This window comes from Chamaea fasciata, unplaced genomic scaffold (genome assembly GCF_029207755.1).
Source record: "Chamaea fasciata isolate MVZ Bird 193981 ecotype frontalis unplaced genomic scaffold, bChaFas1.0.hap1 SCAF_9, whole genome shotgun sequence".
NCBI classification, from domain to species: Eukaryota; Metazoa; Chordata; class Aves; order Passeriformes; family Sylviidae; genus Chamaea; species Chamaea fasciata.
In genome coordinates, this window is record NW_027094094.1 from 3431124 (window position 1) to 3455445 (window position 24322).

Genomic DNA, 24322 nt, shown 5'->3' on the forward strand with positions numbered 1-24322 from the left:
GGGTGATCACAAGTGCACGAGCCCCGTGCTGGAGAACCAGAGCTAACAGAGCCCAGTGAAGGGACAGACACAAACCTCAGCACAGTCACTGCGGCAGCCAGGTACGCATGGACAGTGTCATGTGTCAAGTAGAGGTGAGGAGAGTGTGCATGTATCAAGAAATTTTAGCTGTTGATGGGGCTGAGAACTGAAATTCGAGCAGAAGGATCTTTCACCCCAGTTTTCAGTAGTAATTAGCCTCGCTGGCTGCTGCCCTACCCCAGGGCTCCTGAACTCCGTGGGTGCTGCACTGCTGCTTATCCAGGGTGAGGTGATGCTTTGGGGCATGTCTGCAGCTGCCTCAGGCTTTGTGAATGATGGACAAATAACTCTGGGCTTCTCTTAAACCAGTTCAGACCCAAATGTGGCTGACAAAGTGATAAGCACATTCAGGCGAGAGAAAGGCTCACATATGTATTTCATGGCCTATTTATTTTATCCATCAATGTTTCCATTGCTCCCAGGCTGGGGCACCCAGATCAGGTGTCACGGCCTCTGCCAAGGCAGGGAGGGAGGCAGCAAACACAAAGCTCTTGCATGTGTGCAGCAAATGGCCTGTGACATAATAAAGGGATTTTTAAGTTTGGTGGAAATCCCATCGTACACCAAACTACACTCCTCATCTCAACCCTCTGCACAGCAATGCTTCTCCTGCTTAGGGCACCTGTGATTCAGGTACTTTGATCATATTACGGAGATATGCTCATTCCCTGGGCATGAAATATTTGTTAAAAACACTTCTGCTTGCTGTTATTAGGATTTTGCGAATTTGAGGATTTCCCCTGAAACTGGAGGGCGGCTCTGAAGCTGGTCTCCATTTTGTGTTCCTGGAGACCTTTGGGGGAGCCAACATGTCCCTGTGAGTACGTGGTACCCAGCACAGCTGGTAGGCTGGGACATCAGCCTGTGACTGGGACACTCTGACCCTCTGGCCCTGGGCAGGCCCCTCACCTGTGCTCTTTGCCTGGCAGGAAAAGCAGAAGGATAGACCCATAAATACCTAGGATGGCTCAGGTGCTCAGGAGGACCTGAGTCTTTGCAGACGCCTTGTAAAAGTGCAGAGTCCTTGTGAAAGGGACAAACTTCTGAAATTATTGGTAACCCCAGTGCATATGACTTGAATAACAACAAAATTGGAGCAGACAGTGAAGTGTTGGAAAAACTACATGGAAAAAAGGCTGTGACTGCAGCCAGATCCTGTGTACTGGAAGTGAAGGAAATGTTGTCTATCCACAGGGCTTAGCACTGCTGCATCGACATGTCTTAATGACTTGGCCCCCAGAACCATGGGGATCATTAGATTTTTTCCTATCCATGGTTTCCATCCCCATCAGGAAGGCTCCCAGTCAGTGGGTAGCAAAGGCACTGACATCTGAGACAAAAACACAAATGAAATCAGCTCACAAATGAACTGAATGAATTTTCTGTCCATGAAGACTAAACTCTCTTGGCCAGTTCTTTAAAGCTTGAAAGTTATTTTTTCCCCCCACTTTTCTGACAAAGGGGAAAAGCACTGTCCAGAACACGGGCCTACGGGCAGCCAGTTATTTGGATAACATCACTGAAAATACCGTCTGTGGAAAACAGGTTTGTGCTTCAGCAACTGGCTTTCACACGTGCTGGGAGTTCTCCACAGCCAGCTCATCTGTTGGGAAGCACAGAGGATGAGAGGCAGAAAACGCTGGGTTTGGAGCAAGTTGCAGGAGCAGACAGAAAACAACTTTCTGCTTGAGTCTTGGAGCCCAAGGCTGCCACGGGAATGGATTCAATTATGCTCTGAGCTTTATTGCTGAAATATTCCACTGGGAAACCATAAAAAAACATTTTCAGACTTGATTCCCAAAGTTCTGGAAAAGGAGTTAGCAAGTGTTTTATTGCTACCAGTCTCAACACGTGATAAGAAAAGCAAATACCGAGTGGGATGGAGGAACATGATGCAAAAGCCCCTTCACATCATCAAAGCCTTCTCCCTGTTCATCACCCACTCAGACTGGCCACTCCTGCTTAATTTTATGTGTGCAGAGCACGGAGCCACTTTTGTTGAGATCAGCCCTCACTGTGTTCGTGGGAGCTGCTCCCTTGTTAAGAATCCACCCGCTACTTCTGCTTGCTTCCCTCTTACTTCTTCACTGCGTTAAATACTACCTGAGAAGTCTTCCTCGACAGTAATTTGTTGTCCTGGGCTGTGCAGCAGCAGGGCAGGACACCAGGAGCACTGCTGAGTTCACAGCTACAGCTTCTCTTGCCGTTCATGCCCTTACTTGTCCCCCGCTTGTCCCTTTCTTGTCCCTACACGCCACCCCCAGCACCGTGCCCGGCCATCCAGCCGGGTGGATGAAATTCAGCCCCGGATTCATTCCTGATGACATCTGTGTTGTCTGCTCGCATATGTTTAAGATTAATGTTCGGGCTGTGTTTTGTAATGAGCCCTAAATCTTCCTTTTAGCTGTCATGTCGTTTCCTTGTTCGCTCGTTACGCTCGCTCTCGGAAGGAGCCCGCGTGCTGTGCACGCTGCAGCCTGCGTGGATGGAAAATGTCACTGGGAGCTCCGTGCTGCTAAAGGCCATTCCCACGGGAAGCCAAGCACATGCAGCTCCCAGTGCTGCAGAGGGCTCACGGCCCCTTCCTGAACAGGCTTCAAGGGAACTGGAGAGGGGCTTGGGACAATGGACTGGACTGACAGGATGAGGGGGAACAGCTTCAAACTGACAGAAGGCAGGGTTCGATGGAATATTGGGAAGGAATTGTTTCCTGGGAGGGTGGGGAGGCGCTGGCACAGGGTGCCCCGAGGAGCTGTGGCTGCCCCTGGATCCCTGGAATTGCCCAAGGCCAGGCTGAATGGGGCTTGGAGCAACCTGGGATAGTGGAAGGTGTCTCTCTGCCCACGGCAGTGGTGTGGAACTACACGTTTTTTAAAGGTCCTTTCCAACCCAAACCAGTCAATGATTCTACGACAAATTGAGAAAAATTAAGGAGTGGGATTTTTATTCACTGGCGGGTGCAGGGGCGCATGGTGTCCATTCGCGACGCGCCAAAACTTCAGCGCTGCTTCTTGCGGGGACCCTTCAATGAGCTGCTGGTGAGTCCAGTTCTCCTGCTCCTCCCCGGGCCGGCCGTGCCACCAGGAGTCACTCTCGGCCTCCGAACGGGCCGCGGAGCCCCACGCCAGCCGCACCCGCAGCATCCCGGGCTGCGGGGCCGTGTGCGGGCGCTGACGCCGCGGCAGCGCTGCCTGCGCCAGCCCGCGGCTCCCCGTGGGGCAGCGCCTCACCGCCGCCCGAATCCCCCTTTTTTATTGTTTTTGGACTTTCCCCCCACCACACACACGCTGTTTCTGGCGATGCGTAAGCCCGGGGACGGCCATTCGGGGCGGCAGCCCAGGGTCTCCCCCGCCTGCCCTCGCAGCGAGCGCTCCGGTGCGCGGGTCCCCGGGGCGGGCGCTCCGCAGGTGCGGGCCGGGCTGTGCCGGCGCTGGCTCCGCTCAGGAAGTGACAAGCACATTTCCTCCTCCTCCTCCTCCTCCTCCTTCTCCTCCTCCTCCTCGCTCCCTCCCTCCGCCCGCCCCGCCCGCAGCACGGCGGCGGCGGCGGCAGCGGAGCGCGGTCGGAGCGGCGCCCACAGCCGGCCCGGCCGGGCCGCTCCGCCGCCACCGCGGGAAGCGCTCGGTAAGCGATGCCCGGAGCGCAGCGGGGCCGCGCCGCCCCGGGGGGTGCCGGAGGGGAGCGGACAAAGGGCGGCGGTGAGCCCTGCCCGGGGACGGGGCGGCTCGGAGGGGTTGGGGTAGGAGGGTGGTGCCCCCCGCCGCCACCGCATCCCCGCGGAGCGGGCTGGGGATGTCCGCCTTTGTGCCGTCGGGTCTCACCCCGCCCCGGGCTGAGCGGGGGGCACCGCGGAGGAGCCGCCCTGGCGGAGCGGAGAGAGGTGGGATGTGTGGATGTGTGTCCGGAGCGGCGCGGAGGGGGGGGGGGGGTGCGGGATGCTGAGCCCGACGTGCGGGGATGGGCGGCTCTCCGGAGTTTGGCGAGCGGTCCTCACCCGCTCCGAGCCCTCTGCCTTTGCTACTGGAATTATTTCCTGCCAAAGGATCAACACGTGCATTCCTTTCTCCGGGCCGAGAGTGCTGCCCCAGGGGGCTCAAAGTCGGGTGCCGCCGGGCTCGGTGCAGAACGCCCCGGGCTCGGGGTGTCAGGGGGGCTGCAGCCGTGGCTGAGCATCCCCGCAGAGATGCTCTCCAGCTCACCCAGGGCCAGCGCACGCTTCCCACCGTGCCGTGCCTCGGATTTCACTCCTGGCACGTGTGAGGCAGCTCAGGGCGGCAGGAGAGGGGGACAGGCCGCTCCCCGGGTGGGTCTCCAGCGCCCGACGCCGCCGCTGCGGTGGGACACGGCAGCGCCTTGCTGTGTGAAGTGCCCTGGCACTGGGGTTGTCCTAGAAAGCCTGTAAGTCTTGTTTCTCCGTTCAGTGACGTCAGGTTGATCAGGTTCTGAGGTACGTGAAGGTTTCACGTACAGCTCTACGCTGGGATTTCACGGGTAAGGGGTTTTTCCTCAGTAATTTTAATTTACTTGACACAGAGAGAGTTTGCAACAGCGCGGCGCCTGTCACTGAGTTGTGCTGCTGCCTCCCGGTGCCGTGCGGTCTCCACAGACGCTGGTGTACCTTGGCAGCTCATCCCCTCCTTAGGAAATCCTCTGGAGTGAAAAGTAAGCGTAATTTGTTATGAAATAGGCTGATAGACGAAACTTCAGTTGGCGATTGAAACCAGATGTGCATATTTTCCTTTTGAATCCTCGAGCAATACTGAAAGTCTATTTTGACAGATTAAAAACTACTTGCAAATTGCAGAGGTATCAGTGTTTTTTGATAATCCAGTAAAAGCACCGAGGGCTGTGAGCATCTCTGCCCAGTGTTTGGGTACCTCCAAACACAGGAGGTGCTGCTGCCATCACTAAGCCCAGATTCCCTTGGCCTGCCTCTGTCGTGGGCAGAAATATTTACCAGGGCTTGTCTGAGGGCTGGGAGAAGAAATAAAGAAACCCCAAAACGGTGTAGATAATGTTTCTAGAGAAAATATTTGGGGTGGGTCATGAAACAGATTAATTAGAGTGATAGTAAAAAACCTGAATTTCACAGTGGCTTGCTCTGTCCTTACCTCTCGTGGCTCGGTGCAGGTTTGAAGTGAGCTTCTGATTTATTTCTTCATTTTTGAAACTCCTGTGGAGCCTGAGGATGCTTGTGGTGGTGGGTGTGTCACACCCAGCTCTGGCACGGCCCTGCTCAGGGCGGCAGGATAAGGGCTGGAGGCACTTCATCGGGAGAAGCACTCAGCCTCCTTGCTTCCAAAAGCGGGGAGAAAAAAAAAAAAAAACCCAGCCAAAACAACCTGCCGTGGAATTGCTTCCTTCTCTCCACTTCAAGAGGAGGGGAGGACAGCCTGCCAAGCGCAGCCACGTGGAGCACAGCCACGCGTGCCGGAGGTTTTGCTGCTGAATCTCTGCCTCTAGACTTTCTCACTTCCAGCTTCGACCCAGAGCAGGGGGGGGAAACTTCTGCCGCTTCCAGCTCTGCACAGGGCCGAGGTGTCCAGGAAGCACAGTGGTTATAGAAAGCAGATGGCCTTTTGCTGCAAATGCAAAACTTTGCACAGAAAATCTGCGCAAATCGCTTCAGTGGATAATTGATCTGTGCCAGTGGGATCCAGATTTTTGTACACGGAGATCAAGCAGACCGTGGGACAGAGTCAGCACCAATGTAGGTTAATTTTCACCTATGGATACCTGCATAAATAAATACATGTGAATAAATATGCATGCATGCAAATAGGCAAACAAATACCAATATAAATCACCAAATCTGCATTGGTTAATTATATGCAACTTTTTTATTTTTTGTAGTAGTAGTAGCAAAGGCTTGCTTCACTTTCAGCAAAAGTCTAGGCAGAGCAAGATACACAACTTTTTGCCAAAACACCTGTATTTGTGTGCAGAACTGGCACCATGGGCTGTGTCCTGATGGGTGGGGAGGGGAATGAGCTTTGTCCCACTAGTCTGTTTATTATTGCTGGTTGATTTCTGACTTCTCAAATGGCAGCTGCGTGGTTTGAGACTCTTCTTCCTTTTTCCTTTCTCTCTTATAATGTTGCATAGAATTTTTCTTTTATTTGTCAGGATGGAGGGGGTTTGCACTTGCCTTGTAAAATCTCAGATGGAAAAGAGGACAGACAGCCCAAGCTGAAAGGGTGATTTTGGTTTTGTCCCCCTTCCCCCTCCCGTGTCACATGGTTTGTCAAATGATGGTGCTGGGAAATAGTCCTCATGGACATTAATCTGTGGCAGGGCAGACTTTGGACCAACGGGCTGGGACGGGGCGAGGTGCCAGAGATGCTCTTAGCTGTTTGGAGAGCTCAGCCCGGCGGGGTCGAGTCTCCTTCCCACATCCCAGGAGGGGGAGAGGGCAAGCAGAGCCTTCGTGTCACATCTGCACTCACCAAAACTCTCTCCTAGAGTGAAAACACCTTCAGAAAAACAAGTTTTATTCCCGTGGCCGTGGGGGACCAGGGCGGCGGAGGAGCTGGGATGTTGCTCCTGTGCAGCTCCTCCAGCGAGCTCTCTTCTTGGCTGACGTTTTCTGCTCCTTTCTCTCCCAAAACGGGAGGAGGAGGAAGAGGAAGCAAGCCTGCTGACTCGGAGAAACAGAACTAAAAAAAAACAAAGCAGGTCTGCCGAGAAGCAGAGGGCAGTGACTGCCGTGGGTCTCACGTGTGGTGGCAGCCACAGTTCCCATTGCAGGGGTCCCTGCGGGGCTGGGCGAAAAATATCACCAAAACAGCAGTCTGCTCCTCCGAGAGCTAAATATAAACTAATCGGGTGTAGAGGAGGGAATTTTCCACCGTGCTACTCCTCTGTGCCTGCCAGCCTGGCCTGTCATGGAGCCTTTGGGCTGCTCCCCCCTGCTCCCCTCCTGTCCCCGATCCCCAGCCTGTCATGGGATGAGTGCCGCCGCTCTCTTTAGGGATGAGACCTGCTGTAAATTCCTTGGAAGCGGTCAGGACACTGGCAGACCCGAATCCTGGAGCTCTGGTTCTGCCCACAAGTCTCCCTACGAGCAGTGGCCGTGCCGTAGTTGTGGAAAAGGATTTCTCCAAGGTCACACTCCGTGCCAGCCTGGCTGCCTGTGACCCAGCCATTTCTGTAGAGCAGCAATGCAGAACGTGGCTCTGCTGCAGGGAGCTGGAGAGAGCAGATCCACGGGCTGTTTTGTTTTTCCAAACTTTTCTGAGTTGGCTGCCTTTAGAGGGACAAAAATTCTCAAGCAAGAGCCTGTTCCTGAAACCTCGCTGGGATGGTGGATCTCAGTATACAGGCTGTGGATGTGTGGGTCTTTAGTCATCAACAGGTGGGGTGGGGATCGAAAATTGAGAAGTGTGGTGGTGCAGATCACTTCCAGCCCGAATTTCTCCTGGCTTCAGGTGGTTTATCCATGAGTTTTGTAGCCTGTGGCGTTGGGTACGTGTGATACTGCATCTTATGCATCTGACATAGGCTGTGTAAGATAAAAAAGATTTGGTATGTTAGAAGTTCCTTTGAAATGCAGGGAGGAGTAAACTGCTTTAGACTGAGCTGGAGGAGCAGCACCAAACCCTGTGTGCAGCGTGGCTGCTCCCAGCACTGCATGCTGTGGGTCCCTGCATGGATGGGTGGGAAGTACCAGGCGAGTTTGGCTCGGTAATCACTTCATTTGAGTAATATTTTAAGAACTGGTTGAGTGAGTGCAAAAAATCTGTTCTGGTGCATTGAGTTTCTGCACCTCCCTCCCTAAAAGTGTACCCAAGGGAGACTTGGTCATGGTTTTTGCTTTTAGAGGATTAAATATAGCAGCATCATTGGTGTCACTCCTCTGTAGTCCGTTTGAAGCATCCCTTGGGCTACATCATTCCCTATATTTGTGGCTCCTGGCCATGGCTTTTGCTTTCAGCAGCCAGGGCTCAGGGCTGGCTGTGCGGTAGGTACGGGACCGTGGTGAAAGAGGAGTTTGACTCCGCGGCCGCTTCGTGCTTACAAATCCTCACGGTCTCCCAGGGTTTGTAAAAAATGGGATCTGGCAAGCTTTGATCCAGCAGCTGGAAAACCTGCTCTGCCTCTCTCTGCTCGAAACCAGCCCCTGAAAGGAAGGACCAGGAGTCCTTTGCACGGCTGAGGAGAAGCAGGGCTTGGGGAGGTGGTGCAGAAGGATGTGGCTGCTGAGGTGCATCGGTGACTGGCTTTGGTCTCAGCGACTGCCCTGGACAAGGGGGTCAAGAGATTCACCCCTCATCCTGCTCCTAAAGCCAAGGGGATGAGTTAAAAGTGTGTTACTTATTTGTATTTAAGGTATTTTTTTGTCCTTTACCCTATGACCACTCTTGCAGTGACCCCGGACAAGCCTTCGTGTTCGTCTGCCCCAGTTGTACAAGTGCCATCATCACTGCTCTGCACCAATGGGAAATGTTAATTATAAGGAAAAGGAATTAATGCAGACAACTGGTCTTCTCTGCTTAGGACAGCCTGGCAGCACTGTTAGGCCAGGTGGAGCTGGCCATTTCTCGTTTCAAGTGATGTGAGAAAGTCACAATAACTGTGATTTTGTGTTTCAGTGCTTGCCTTAACCTTCCTGAGAACAGCCTTCTGCTGTGCTGGGCAATAGTTGTCAATGCTATGAAATTACTTCAAGTGTATATATTATTATCCCTGTTTCCAAGTGCTTGGGTTTTTGTTTTTTTTTTTGTCCCAGCTGGTACAAATGAATATTGTATAATATTTTTGAAAGGACAAGTTCTAATATTATGAACTAGGTGCCAAAAGCTACAATTGTGTGCCAAAGCTGAAGAGCCATTATAATTAAAAAGATACAGAAAGCATTCAAAATATCCATTTTTGGGTTTGTGGACTCAGAAAAACAGAAAAAAAGAGAAAAGCCTAGAGAAGCTGTGGCTGCCCCAGGATCTCTGGAAATGTTTAAGGCCAGGATGGACAAGGCTTGGAGCAACCTGGTATGGTGGAATGTGTCCCTGCCCATGGCAGGGGGTGGAATGAGATGCTCTTTAAGGTTCCTTCCAGTCCAGGCCATTCTGTGATTACTGGGCTATCAGCTGTGTTATAAATGGAATGCAGTGCAATGGATGGTACTTCTGAGAATGAAAGCATCGTGGTTAAAGAAGACGTGCATTGCCAAAATGGAAATGTTTCATTTAGAAACTCTCACCCACATTTTGGGTTGTTGCATGGTTTGTGTTGTTGGTAGAAATTACTTCTCCCGTGGAGGTTTCGGATGTGCATATTTGAAACTTGATGTGAAGGAAAGGTTGCATCTCTGCAGTGTGATGGGTTGTGCTGTGGATGCCCTCCCTGTGCCTTGTCCTGTGAACCCCACGATACACCACAAAGGTGGCAGCTTCAGGAGGAGCTGGACAAGAGCCAGGCCAGCCTGTGGAGGAGCTGCTCTGTCACTCCACCCTCCTGATCCCTGCACATCCCACGCTGGGGCATGGGGGCTGCTGGGCACAGGGTGCCACAGCTCACCTGGGGTGTAGGGCAGTGAGCCAGGAGAGCCCTGCTTCTGGGACTGCTCTGTGTATCACCATTTTTAGTAATTAATTCTTGCCAGAGCATGGACTCAGGGATCTTAAAGGTCTTTCCCAACCTAATGATTCCATGATTCAGTGTCTGTTAGAAAGGCCCCCAGTGCAGAGATAAAGCTGAGAGCCCCGTGCAGTCATTTGTGGTGCTGGAGTTTATTGCAATGATTATTGTCTGTGTTGTTCAGGAAAAAAAAATTGCACTTTGCCCTTGCTCTGGATCTGCACAGCTCCAGCTTCCTGCCGTGCTGGGAGGTGTCCCACTGCTGGTCTGCTCCCTCCCAGGGACCTGCTCAGCTTCTCCTGCCCTCTCTGAGGCAGCCAGCTCGTGCTCAGCAGTTTCCACTCCACATTCCCACAGTCTTGTACTTGTACCTGTGTCTTGAAGCCCCCCCCAGACCTTGGTCAGAGGTGGGAGGAGGCTCCAGGTGCCCGCAGAGGGCGTGGAGTGCAGAGCACAGAGGCTGTGCCATCCCTTCTCCTCCCGGAGACCCCAAATTTATCCAGCCTGTGGTCATACCTCTGCATGCCTGGGCAATCTTCTGCACCGTGCAGGAGCCTGGGCACATGCCCCTGCCTTTGAGGTGAGTGGCTTTTGAGCAATTTTAGGTTTTTAGGGTGTATCTTAACACCTCTGTAACCAACTGTGCTGGTCGCTTCTCTCTGTTCTGCATGACCACGTTGCTCTCTGTACTTAGCACTTTGCTGGTCTCCAGTCACTTACCGGGCACCGGTTTCCCTGTCTCCTTCCCGATTACTGCCAGAAATATTGCATGGCATGGGGGGGCAGCGTAGTTTCTGTTGCAGCCAGTGTCACCAGTTACTTGCGGGTCTGTTTGAGATGTGCCAGTAAAGCGTTATCAGTAGCTGTCATCCACTGCTGTGCACTTTAATGAGGTGTGTTACACCGGTGTGATACCAGCTCTCCCTTTCACCCGCACAAAGGCTTCAGGTGAGGGGAGAGCTCTTCCCTTGCTGTTGTAATTGTGATTCCTGACTCCCTGACCTTGCACTGAAAGCAGAGCCTTGCTGGGCTCGAGGTCTCACCCACCACATTCACCAGGCTGCCTTGTGCCTGTCTCCAGGGACCATCAGTGGTGATGGCTCGCAAGACTTTTTGGCATGATCTTATAAAATTGAAGGTGTAAATTTATTTGGAGCTGTTGTTTAAGGAGGATCTATATTTAGTGCCTGCTGTTTAATATCATCCCAGGTTACTCCTGACAAATGTGACTCTGTTGTTTTCCTTTCTGCCGAGGACAGTAATGTTTATATTGTCTGTTTCTTCTTTTTCTGCATCCTGACTAATGTTTCCACCATTCTTTCTGTTGCTGTCAGTGTGACTTCTTAGTATCCTTAATATCTATAAAACCCCCTCTCTATCTTGTTTTCTAACAGAACCTGATGTTTAACTCGCAGTCTCATTCATTTAAGGTGCTGGCATTACTTTAGGGACTTCATAATGTTTTACAAATTCCAGCATTCATTAATTCCTTCGCTCATTAGAGTTGCAAGTTGATACATGTTTTTTCCATGTGACGAAGGTGGACGTTTTTGCTGCCCTATTTGTCCTGGGCAATCATTCATGTTTGTGCACTGACAAAATACCTGGCGTGGTTCCCTTCCTGGCAGCTTTGGAGCCAGGATGGGATGCAGCATTTAGGTCACTTCTCCTCGGGATGCTGCTTCAGGAGTGGGCTTTTGTGGTTCACACCATGCTGGTGCTGGGGCCAACCCCTCTGTCCTTTGGGCTTCCTCTTTCTGTGGCACAGGGGAATCTGATTTTCAGGAAAATCCTGATTTGCACCCGTGGCATGAGAGAATGGGATATATGGAGACTCTCCAGAGATGGAGATCTATGGGGTGGAAAACACAGATTTTTAATTTCTTTTTCCCCTTTATTCCTGCTTATTCACACTGTCATAAATGAGCTCGAGGGGTGCAGGGCAGGACTGTGTTCCTGCCAGCCCAAATAAAACCAGGGGCTGTTCCAAATAAACCCAGGGGCTGTTTGCATTTCCACTTGCTTTGTAAAAAATTTTCCTCATCTCCGAGACTGGCTGCAAAATCTGGGCTTTTCTGGCAGCTCAGCTACAGTGGAGCTCATCCTGCCTTGCTCCATGGGAACCAGGGGCATCTCTGGGCACAAGGCATCCCAATTCTGGGAGAATTGTCCTCTGTGGGCATTACCTGTCCTGCTGGGCAATCCCCTGGTGGGGTACCCTGCTTTGGGGCAGTGGTACCTCGGGCTTGCTGGAGCTGCTCCCCATGGGAAGCATCTCACTGCTGGCCCTCAGGGATCCCCTGACGGAGCCAAACCTGCAGAAGGTTTGGGCTCTACGTGCTGCTGACACCTCTCAGGAGCCGGGAGTGTGTTACAGCAACAGATTCTGCATTATTCCAGCCTTGCCAGCGTCTCCCTGCGATATTAAAAACACCAGCTAAAAGCCAAGTCCAAACTCTCCATGAATGACTCTGTGGAAATGCTGTCGGGCACGTTTCAGTGCTGCTTTGGCTTTGATTTAGGCAGGTAAACACGGTGAGTGGGTGTTTGCTTTGACTTCCCTCGTAGCGAAAGACTTCCTTTGAGGGAAGGCGAAGCCTCCAGAGCTGTTCCCCATCGCAGCATCAGCCCGGTCTGCCTGTGGCTGGGTGCTGGCAGTGCCCTCACTGCATGCCTGGGCCAAGCGCTGCCCAGCAGCAGTGGGAACCCCCCAGTTTCCTCAGGATCAGGGATGCCCCATGCCCAGGGCTCTGCTCACGGGTGTGAATAACCCTGGCAGAGCCTGCTTTCTCCATCTGGATGCTGCACATCCACAGCTGGGATGATGCTGCAGGATGACATCCGTGGCTGTTGTAGGCATCTCCTCCTGCTTGTCCCACACTCTGCTCTGTTCCCCTTGGAGCTTCCCAGACTCACCTCCAGGATGGCTCTGACATCAGAGAGAACCTTTGCCACGTGGAGGACGGTGGCTGGGGGAGGCCGGGTGGGTGCAGCCCGTCCTCTCCTTGCCCCGCTGCACCAAGAAGAGCCCCTCCCTCTGCTCCTCACACATTCCCCCATCTCCACCGGAGCCATCAAACCCGGCTCCTTGGCAGCCCCTGCACGTAGGAACCGTCTTCTGGTAACAGATTGTTGTGTATTTAATGAACCCGAGGAAAACAAGAAACGCGAAGGCTGCGGGGCGATGCGAGTTTGCTCTTCAGTCTGCCAAATTCACACTAATTCAGACAACTCACAGATGTTTGGCTGCTCGTTCCTTAGAGAGATTTATGGAAGATGCAGGGCTCGGAAATTCAGGGAGACGCGGAGGTGGCAGTGTGGGCAAAGGTTTCCTGGCCCTGGAGGGCTCCTTCCCTCCCTCCACTGTGCCTTCCCCTTGCCGGTGTTGATGGCAACGGAGGGACAAACAGCAGGGAAAAGTGCCTTTGGGTCGCTAGGAGGATTAATAAAGGCTCCAGGGTCGTCTTTCAGGAGCCCAGGAGCTCTTTGAAAGCCATTTCTCAGCTGAGCAATGAACCCCCAGAGCTTGCCCAAGAGCCAAAGTACTTTGGTCTAACGCAAACAGTGTGGGGGGTGCAGGTGACAGCAGGCACGTGTATCACCCTGTGTGGGCACACGCACTGTCCACTGAAAGCATCTGAAATTCTTTTAGTACTGCCTCCTGAGTTCAGGGAGATCATTTCAATTTTTGGAAGGTTCTAAGTGACCATTTTGCCGGGCTTCACATGAGGGTGGTGCAGACTTATTTCTCCGTAAAGGGGAGGTGGTAGAAGATAATGTGGAGTCTGGCAGTTGATCCATACATCCATACATCCTGCTTTAAATCCAGGCATGGCCATAAGGGCTGTCAGCCTCTACCTGTTCTCCATCTCAGCCTTGCAGAAGGGAGAAGTCTGGCTTACAAGCAGCATCCAAATTGGCTCTGACAGCGATGATGGTGTTGTGGGTCTTGGCAAGTGCTCCCCAATGACGCAGTGAGATGTCCCAGATCCTGCTCCTGCTTCATCTGGGTGGGTTTTCTGTGGTCACTGATGAGCAGCAGCGTTACAGTCGGTGCTGCAGCGCTGAACTTGCTTTGCACCTCCAGGATTTCCTTCTCACAGGGACCCTGAGAGCTCTGGAGCCAGCAAGGAAGCCTGGACTGGCTGAGAATCCCCCTAACTGAAGGTGGGGAGACCCTGGCACAGGCTGCCCAGAGAAGGTGTGGCTGCCCAGTCCCTGAAAGTGTCCAAGGCAAGGTTGGACAGGGCTTGGAGCAACCTGGACACATGTAAGGTGTCCCTGCCCATGGCAGGGGTTTGGAATGAGATGAGATTTACGGTCCCTTCCAACCCAAACCATTCAGTGATTCTGAGCCTGAGAGCATTATTGTGTGTCTGTAAGCACATGGAGGTGGTTTCATACAGACAGGTATTCCGAGGGCTTCATGTGCTATTTGAAGTTGTTTATGCTTGAGAAGTGAGTCAGTAAAAGCAGTGTGGTGGTGCCATTTACTGTCTGCAGCTCAGACATCTCAGGCTGTATGTGGGGAAAGAATACAAGGAAGAAACAAGAATTGGTTTTTTGTGTCTGTTTCCTAGAGCAGCATGCTCTGAGCAGTAATTAAAAGTAAACCCAGACCCTGCTGCCTTGTTCAGCATCCCTAGCTGTTGAGATTAAGCGGCCAAAGCAATTCTCAATTCAGCAATTCCTCAGCTTTTGGGAGCGTGGCCAACACTCACAGCGTCTCACAGACCACTGCAAATTCTTGTAATAAATCTCACAACTGGGGCGGCGGGGGAAACCCACAGAAAGGTGAGATGGTTTGTTGGGCCAGCAGGCGGGACTGCTGCTGCTGCTTCAGCTGCTCTCCTCCAGAGACAACTCTTGGCCCAACACTTCCATGGAGATACTACTCAAAGGTAGAAGCCATCCCCTAATGAGCGGAATAGGCAACGATTACAGGTTTGCTCAGAGAAAACGTGTCATTTCTGTGGTCGTTGGGGCTGGGGTCACGCTGTAGGCTCTGTCTGCACGGCCCACACTTCCAGAGATGGGGCAGCCACAACTTCTCTGGGTAACCTGTGCCAGGGCCTCACCACCCTCACAGGGAAGACTTTTTTCCCAATATCTAATCCAAACCTACTCTCTTTCAGTTTGAGGCCATTCCCCCTTGTCCTGCCTCTTCCCACGGCTCCTCGCTTGCACCTCTCTCTTGCTGGTCGCTGTTTTGCAATGACTAATTTTGCTTTCTTCTTTTCCTTTTCAGTTGCCAGGGAGGAAAAGGCAAAGTCACTGCCAGCACCATTTCCTTCGAGCTAAAGATGTTGAGACAAAGCACCTCTGCCCCTGCCCTGTCCTTTCAGTCCTTCCGCTGCTGGTGTGTACGGGACTCATTCCCCTGCCACTCCCACTCCCTAAGAGCACGGGGGCAATAAACCTTTTACTCAAGTAGATGATGTGTAGTTCTCCTTAATTCCTCTCATTCCTTTCTTTGTGAGAGCTTGCCTGCAGCTGAGGTCCAACCCTGGCATGTAGATCTGGGTATGAGCTTGGACTTTGGGCCCTCCCTAGAGATTGGGGGTGTTTGGATGTGTGGTTTGGGTCTTGGAGGGCAGGGGACCCTCTGCCTCGTGTGACTTTGGTGTCAGGCTGAGGCAGTACCCAGGCATGTGGAGCAGGAGATTGGATTGAAATAACGGAGTTACTTCTAACACTCTATTGAAATGATAGAGTTTTATTGGCTCGGTAATTCATTTGTGGTTGTGGGCAGGACCCTGGTATGCCTGTTGTTCCTGGTAGTGAGGGTTAACCTCAAGGCTCCATGAGCAGGTTGCATGTGGCATTTTTGGTTCCTAACGTGGCCCTGTGGGATGGGGGCTGTCAGGGGAGACCTCGAGCTCCTGCTGGCTGTGGATTTCCTAGCGTGGCTGTAGATGCTGGCTCCATCCAGGCTGTAGATGCTGGCTCCATCCAGGCTGTAGATGCTGGCTCCATCCAGGCTGTAGATGCTGGCTCCATCCAGGCTGTAGATGCTGGCTCCATCCAGGCTGTCCTGCACTGGCAGCACAGGTGTGTTCTGGGCTGTGTTCTGGGTGAGCACCTCTGTTCCTTATGTGTCGGTCATAAGCACTGAGGTGATTTTGGTCCTTGAAGCTGTGCAGACCTAGGGAGCCATGCTCACCTCACACACCTCTTCCCCCTTTGCTGTGTTATGTGCAGGCAAGTCCTTTACTTACTAATTAGTGCTCAAAGTCTGTCTTTGTCCTGTTAGCCCTGGAAAAGTCTAGTCTGGATGCAAGCAGGAGGCAGAGGAAGACATTTCCTTATTCATTTTCTTTGGCTGAGTACCTGGAGCATGGGGCAGCACAAGTTTTTGCCAGGCAGGAGTTGGGCAGGAGTGGAACACTGTGAGAGCCATGGTGTCCTGGATGGTGTTTGCCCTTCCTGCAGCTGGGGGAGAGCCTGTGGAGCAGGAGGAGCTGCCTGCAGGCTCAGGGTGAGATGGGCAGGGCTGCAGCTCTCTCCTCCCAAGGCTGGCCACCCTGGGGCAGCCCATTGCTCTTGACAGAGTCCCAGGGGACAATCCTGAAGCTGCTGCCCCCATGGAAATTTCATCCTTTAAAAGTCACGTGAGCTGACTCACGATCCCGCTTGCTCAGGACTAGTCCATGGGGCATTTCCAGAGTGTAAAGATTTCTTCTCGGGCTCTGAATGGCATCTTTCACATTTATTGGAGGTTTTCACCCCATAAGTAAACTCAGTATTCTCTAATGACATAGACTAATGTTCAAGCAAGGGGAACAAACTGCCCAGAGCTGAGCCTGCTCAGCCCTGTTGCAGAAGAATAATTTTTGCCTAAGTGAGGAAATAACCCCAAACTTAGCTACATGCAAATGGTAGACTTCATGGATTTTTTCTCAATTCATAACACAATAAATCAAGAAATTAAAGATGTATTCCTTGGCATTGTCCAAAGCCCTGAGGGTGAGACAGGCTGTGCAATGGGGAGATTCAGTGTAGCCCCAAATCACTTCTAAGAAGTGGAAGGATGGGGAGAGAGGCATGGTTTTTATTTCAGATGAATATTGCTGAGTTATGCTTGCAGAAAGCCTTAACCACCACAATTTTCAATTACAGTCACCAGTTTTGGCCATTCCCCCAAATTCTTTGCATCCCCCTGTAGGGTTTGGGAGAGGAGGACCAGCTGTGCTGTGCCTGCTCTCCACAGTGGTCTGACTGCACAGAGAAATCAAGATGTGCAGAGTGGAGGGAATTTCTGTCTCGCTGGCAAGAGTGGGATGGTGGTGGAACCCTGGAATCGTGCTCAGAGTTTGGCCCAGAGGGATCAGGTTTGGTTCTTCAGACACAACCTGCATTGAATAACCTCCAGAAATCCCAGTGGCTCCTTGCTCAGCCATTTTCTTCGAGCACAGCACAGGGAATGCTGCTGGGGCAGGGGTAGGGAGTGCGGTCCTGCTTGGGCCATGGCTTCTTCACTTTGACCAGCATTAAAAATCCAGCAGGGGCAGCTGATTTATATTCTGAGAGAATTCACACTGTTCTGCTTGCAAGGTGTATCAGTATGCAAAATACAGCTCCAGCTCCTCGTTCCCATGTGCCCTTTCCACTGTAAACAGGTTTTATGTCAGTGTGAGTGTCTGGAGATGGATTATTGAGCTGGACAGGGGTTGAATGTTTTCTGTGCAGAGGGTGGTGATCCCACAACAATCTGGGTGATGCTGGTCCTCAGTTGTCTTCATGAGGAGTATTTCTGGGGGTCACACCATGGAATTGTGGAGTTGGTAAGGTTGGAAAACACCTCTGAGGTCATGGAGTCCAACTGCTTCCCCATGGGCCAGGGGCAAGGCCCCCACTAAGCCATGTCCCATCCAGAGGGCTTTTAAATCCCTCCAGGGATGGGGACTCCAGGCTTGGTAACCCTTTCTGTGAGGAAGTTTTTCATAACTTGCATGGGGATGTGATACTGGTCACTGCTCATGCTCCCCCCAGCCGTGGCAGAGCATCTGGCAGACAGTTTGCTGAATCTTGAGGTCTTTCCCATGCAGTTCAGTGTAGCAGGTGAGCAGGGCATGGCCGTGAGTGTTACTTGGAGCCTGCTGTGTTAACACCAGTCATGTGTGAGACCTCCCTGCAGGGAAGGGCTGTTTGTCCCCCGTGAGCAGCTCTGAGGCTGTGCTTGTGCCTTGCAAGGAGCAGGTTTGCTCCCCAGAGTTTATCTTCCAAGCCTGTGGATGAGAGCTGGATCATTTCACTTCTTTTTTTTTCCCGAGCCCAACACTCCATAGCTGTGATACCGTCTGGAAAGCAGCTCTGAGAAACCTCTTCCCACCTCTGCCACTGCAAAGATCACATGAGGCTTCTGCTTGGTCTGTTCTGAAGCATGTAGGAAGCAGGGTTTGCTAAAATTTGGGGATTTCTGTGCACTAGAGTTTCTCAGGGGCTTTTCATATAGCTCAGGAGATCGTGTCAATCCCAGTGGCCGCAGCTCGAGTCTAAACTTAACCTTGACATCATGATGAAGATAGTTCCTTTATCTGATTGCAAATGAGGAAATACATTTCTTAAAGTAATTAATGGTCCCCGCAGAGTACCTTTTTATTAGCATGTGAGTGTGTGTGTGAAAGAGTCCAGTCTATAAATACACAGTGGTTTCCTCCTCAGCATCAATAGGGTCCATCCTGGCTCTGCAGTTTGTGTCCCATGGCACTTGTTTGCATGGAGAGGATGTGACAGGGCAGGACTGTGCGTCAGGAGCCCTGAGAGGCAGGATGGGCAGCCAGAGATCACGTTTCACTGGAAAGTTTCCCTTTTTATTGCAGTTTCTCCATGGGGATGGTTCCAAAACCCAGCCAAGCAGTGGGTAAAATTGCTGATAGCGGCAAGTGTGCCTCAGCCCCGACGTCGGGGGGTGGTGGTGGTGGCGGCTGCCAGCTCGCCAGCAGCGTGCTGTGCTGCCTGTCATTAGGGTTGTGTTAATTGCAGGGGATGCAGAGGAGCAGGGAGGTGTGATGGTGTGCCAGGGCAGGGAGCCTCTGCCTGTACTTGCTGCTGCTCCTGCCCGGGTGTGTATCCGAGTCTGCTGCTGCAGCATTAACCATCACCTTAGGGAAGGGTAATTATTCCTGAAGAAATCAGACCCGGTGAGTGTGCTTAGCTGCTTTCATGCTGCTCTGAGCCCTTGTTTGATCTTTGTGGCGGTGTCCTCCCAGCACAGAGAGTTTGTCACTGCAGCAAGCACTCCTATCTCTGTCAGGATCAGGCACAGCTAAGATTGGGATAGATGGAAAGCACAGAATCACAGAATGGTGTGGTTTGGAGTGCACCTTAAAAACCATCTCCTTCCACCCCCTGCCACGGACACCTTCCGCTATCCCAGGCTGCTCCAAGCCCCAGTGTCCAACCTGGCCTTGGACACTGCCGGGGATCCAGGAGCAGCCACAGCCGCTCTGGGCACCCAGTGCCAGGATCTCACCGCCCCTCACAGCCAAGAATTCCTTCCCAGTATCCCATCTAACCCCGCTCACAAATTACGTGTCATTTTGACAGTCTGAGATGTTTACTTTTCTCTTTGACAGTTTTCATTTGGTCACTGGGTTGCCCAGAGGTTTATGATGAAGTTGCCAGTAAAGTGTAAATTATGAGTCCACTGATATCCCACAGAAAGCTGGAGACTGTGCCAGGCACCCTCGGGAACAGTAAATCTTCACAAAATGTATTGATTCCCAATCTTGGCTTTGCACTCTGGATGAACTTTGTCCTCATAAAATAATAGAAGGTGATTTTTCTTTACCAGCCAGCTGGCCTTTAAATGAGCTACTCTTAACACCACTGCAAGCTCTAATCCAAGTAAACACGGACAGGATGGTTTAGGAGCTGGGAAGAGCAGCCGTATCAGTTCAGAATAAGGGTTAATACTCAGTGGAATATTTTCATCTATTGTCATTAAATGTCACAATTGCCTTTGACTGGATGGATGGTACAAGATCAGTGTTTTGTGCTCTCTGGATTGTGCAAGTGGTGGGTTTGGTTGTTTGCATTAACTGCAAAGCAGCGACACAGCGAAACAGGATTAGGGGAGTGATTTGGGGAAAACGCTGATTTCGGTAATCAGATTTGAGTTGCAATCTGTCTGCTTTACAAGGGAATAAGTCTGTTGGGGAGGATGCCAGGAGGTGAGGCAGGGCTGGGCAGTGCTGTGTGAGCTGGCTTGCAGTTTTTGTTTCAAGAGCCTCCTCGTTGTCCAGCCTTAGCTTTCCTTGCCTAAAACTACCTAAGAAATAGGTGAAGATCAAGAGGCAGGGTGTGGCCCTTAGGATTTCAGGGCAAGGAGCTGTCTCTCCTTCCTTGCAGGCAACCTTTTGCCTTGTGCTTTTCCCTAAAGGGCTCTTCATAGATAGGGAATCATGGAGTGACTGGGGTGGGATAGGTGCATGCAGGGGATTTCACAGCCATAATGATGCTGGAGAGGCTTTTTCTGCTGGACATCTGCTCCCAGCTGGTCTGGGGACAAAGGGTTTCTGTGAGATCAACCCTGGAGCTTTAATGAGCTCCTCTTTCAATGTCTTTTGTATCTTCAATATAGGGGATGGGAGTCCCCTTTTCAAACGGAGAATTCAGAGGGAACTTTATAAATTTGACTGAAATACTTGTGTCCCTGTGGATCACCTCGTGTACCTTCCAACAGCTCCCGCGAGTGCCCCATCCTGTGGGGAGCAGAGGGGCACCAACAATGTTTAAGATCCTAAAATAAACGCACCCCTCAAGCAACCATCATCAGGGTTGGTTTTTTTGGGCAGCGCTTGCCCCCCTGCCCAGTGCATCCCCCCTCCAGGGATGTCCCCTGAAGCTGTTCCTCTCTCTCTCTCTTTGTGCAGGGAGCTTTCCACACGCCGAGGCTGTCCCTGCACATCCCCCGAGGAGCCGGCAGGGCCCAGCCTCTCCCGGGGGAACATGGACTGAAAGAGGAGCTTTGCCAGCCCCCAGCTGCCAGCACCCTTTGCCTGGACCCTGATGGACTCCGAGGCAGGACTGCATTACCATGGTGATGATCTTAACCAAAACTCGGGAAAACAAAGGTGCTGACTCCGTAACATGCAGGACTGAGCTGGTAAGCTTTGTGAAACCTCTGTTCAAAACTCTTTTCACCGCCAAGAACTTTGCTGTAGCTCTGTAATCAGGGGTTTCTGTCCTGCAGGGACGGATCTCTAGATGGTTTGTAGCACTGATTTCTACCAAGCTGCATTAATATCCAAGGAGCAGGTGATTAGTAAATGATTGGAGTGCTGTGGCTTTTGCATTTGTAGATTTCAGTGAGCACCCAATGGGATAAACAGTACAAAAACAATCAAATCAATGCTGTGAATAACACAGGTGAGAAGTTGCCTCACCGGCAGCGAACAGATGCTCATCATTAATAGGAGGATGAGCAAGTGGGAAGCAGGATTAAGTGGGAGATGTTGAAGGGCAGTGCTGTGGTACTTAATTTCTCTGGGAGCCTGGAGAGGTGCAAATCCACCACGCTGAACGAGCAGGCAACAACAAAAAAGCAAATGAGGGGTGGCAAACAAATTCAAGGATGCTGCGAGGGCCGAGCGTGCCTTTGGTCGGGGGAAATAAGGGGCAATACAGCTGGAGGCAGGGTCAGAGCAAATGAGGAGGAGGTGCAGGGTGATGGAGAGCCATCAGAGCAGGGTTGTGGTTATTTTCCCCTCTGTTCTCTTGGAGAGATGAGCATGGTCTGAGACGAAACTCCACCAAAAGGCAGGGTGCTCTGAGAGTCTCAGATAAGGGTGTGCAGGGGCACAGCAGGAAGCATCTGGCAGGATGAGCCATAAATGGGCATCGTGAGCATAAAAGAAATACAAACGCCTGAGTTTGCTGAGGATGACAGACCATCCAGCTGGGATCCCCAGGCAGAGAGCACAGTGTGCTGGGGTGAAGGCAGGCTGCCCTGGGAGTGAGAGGAGGAGGAGAAGGTGAGCAAGCCAGAGGCAGTGGAAAATCCTGCCTTAAAAGGGTGAAATTTGGGAAGGATATTGATACATTAAAAAAATACCCTTGCTGTAGTGTTAGCCCCTGCCGGGAAGGCAGCATCTCCCGTGGCTGCTGCTCAGGGTGGGAAGGGGGAAGCCTGAACATTCAGTGCCAGCCGTGCCCTGGGAAGTGTGTGGGGCAGGTGAAGGGGAACCGGCTGCAGAGGGGCAGATGAGAGTTATTTCTTCTACTCCGAAGGGATGGGCTGGGTGCTCAGGGTGTCTGATGGCAGGTGGTAGAGATGCAGAGCTGTAACACAAAACTTTGCCCTCACGTGTTTTCCGAGTGCTCCCCGCAGCTCTGGGGCTGGGTCAGGAGTGCAGGGACAGTCCTGGGCACACAGGGTGAATTGCTGGGTTGCCTGGACTGTTAAATTGGGGCAGGCAATCACAAGAAGGCTGATCCACTAAAGGAAGCGAGAGTTTTTTTGCCGACTTCATGGGGAAAGCCAAAAAGTGAAACCCAAAGGAAATAAATGTCTGAGCACTGGGGCGGTATCACCTGCCAACAGCCAGTGGGCTCCTCTGGTTCATCTCCCAGTTTGGTATAAAGACAAAATTTGTACAAAATGGTAGTTCTACTCGATAAGGGACATACGTCAGACTCCTCTCCCTCCTGCCTTCTCTGGGGCTTGTCCCACTTCCATCTTTGCTCCACTTTGGCTGCTCCTTGGAGACAGCTGCCTGTCCTCTCTACCTCCTCTGATTAATTCTGCTGATGGATCATACGGTGAGGCTTGACAGATGGAGATATCCTTACTTTGCCTAGAAAAGAGGCACATGCTCCAAAGGTGACTGACCCTTATTTACCTTCTCCACATCTACACCCTGCAGTTGTTTTATGCCTCCCTATCCCTCTGTACTCAGTGTTTCCAGCATGCTGTATATGAAGTGGGATCCTTGATTGGATTGCTCAGGTGCCGTCATTTGGTACATTATTGTTGTTGTTATTATTATTGTTGTTGTTGTCCTCATTATGCACTGGAGATGCTGGCACAGAGAAGCTGTGGCTGCCCCATCCCTGGAATTGTCCAAGGCTAGGTTGGACGGGGCTTGGACCAACCTGGACACATGGAATGTGTCCCTGCCCAGGTGGAACTGGATGGCTTTCAGGCTCTTTCCAACCCAAACCACTCTGAGATTCCATAGTTATGTGAGCAGGCAACATGTAAAACATGGATCAGGAAGGAAGGTGTGAGTGCAGTGGCCCAATGCCTGATAAAACACAATTATGGCAGTGCAGATGAACGTGGGGGCCATGCTGGTGCTTCCCTCAGATGATGTAAAGCCTCAGTCAGATGGGATGATGTTGCCAGGATAGACACTTCAGAAGCCAGAATATGGATATTTTTAGGGGTAATAACGGAACAATTAGCATGGAAGTGTGTTTTTGCAGGCATAGCTGAAACGGCATGCAGCTGTGGATAACGTATTGATTTATTATACGTGAACCCATCCATGCTCATTTTTAGAAGTCTGATGGTGTCTCTTACGCTGTCAAGAGGAAAATTCTTGGGAAAAAAAGAGTATGAAAAGCAACCAGGATTATTTTGTACCCATGCAGTGGCATTTCCCCCTATTTTTAGTGCAAATCAGCACAATCTGAGGGCAGACTCCCCAGAAGTGCTGAGGTGTGGACGCCTTGCCTTAGAAACACATTATATGCTTAAAAAAGCTAAATAGCTGCTTTGTACCTAGATGAGAAAGTCTTAATGGACTTGGATGAGGTTCAAGATACCACTTTTGCTCCTTTCTTGCCCAGTCCAGGATTACCACTGAACTGCAGCTCCCATTTTAGTTTTTCCAGGGTTTTGGGTCCCAGGGATGGGGACCTCGCTGCAGCTCTTCCCTGTGGTAAGGGCTGGCTGCAGGACCCTTGATCTGCAAGCTCAGGCCTTGACAAAGACTCTGCACAGAGTTTAATCAAAGTTGATGCCCTTGAGGAAAGGTGACTGGGTCTGTCCCCTGATTCCTGCTGGGACAGGGCCATGGAAAGCTTTGCCCAGGCTGGAGGCAGGGTGGTGTCTGGTGCCCAGGTGGAGTCTGCAAGAAGTGAATAGTTTTTCTGATTGTTTGCAGCACACTCCAAAGATGAGTCAAGGACCTACCCTCTTCTCTTGTGGCGTGATGGGTAAGTAACAGAAACTTCTCTCCGTGTTCCCTCCGCTCCCGCTTCCTCGCAGTGACGGGCGGGAGGATGTCCTGACCTTTAGATGTCTCCAAATCCTCTCCCCTGCAGACTCTGCGGTGGGCCCCCACAGCAGAGGTGGAGGGGCACCCACCCCACCACACCTGGGCCACTCTCCTCCCCAGAGGTGGTTGTTGTGCCCTATTGCCACTGCTGAGTGAACTGCTTATCTCCTTTCCCCTCCCCTTTGATACATCTGCTTATTTTTAGAGCTACTCTTACAGTTGACATTATAAACATTTGGGGTCTGAGGTTGTGTTTGAATGCCCAGCCCAAGATTGCAGTTCTTGACTGTTTGCGTGATGCAGGCAATAAACAACAGCATTATCACTGAGATGTGCTACCACCTGGCACCAAAGTGGTTGGACAGACCTCAAACAATACGGAAAACGTCTCATTTTTGCCGTTGACAGTAACCGTGCTATAATATGTTTGATACCTT

General features: G+C 51.6%; 1 protein-coding gene across 2 annotated transcripts in view; it reads left to right on the forward strand.

Moving 5' to 3' along the window:
• Nucleotides 1-3609: 3609 nt before the first annotated feature.
• FAM53B (family with sequence similarity 53 member B) overlaps nucleotides 3610-24322 on the forward strand; it is a 44723-nt gene continuing 24010 nt past the window's right edge. Inside the window, exons 1-3 of one of the 2 annotated variants that reach the window (XM_066190752.1) lie at nucleotides 3610-3705; nucleotides 20535-20767; nucleotides 23772-23823. In XM_066190752.1, the coding sequence (XP_066046849.1) occupies nucleotides 20699-20767; nucleotides 23772-23823 (121 nt within the window). In that variant the 5' untranslated portion in view covers nucleotides 3610-3705; nucleotides 20535-20698. Of the gene's footprint in view, nucleotides 3706-4520; nucleotides 4744-20534; nucleotides 20768-23771; nucleotides 23824-24322 lie in introns of those variants that run through there. The other variant, XM_066190753.1, reaches the window with a different exon arrangement.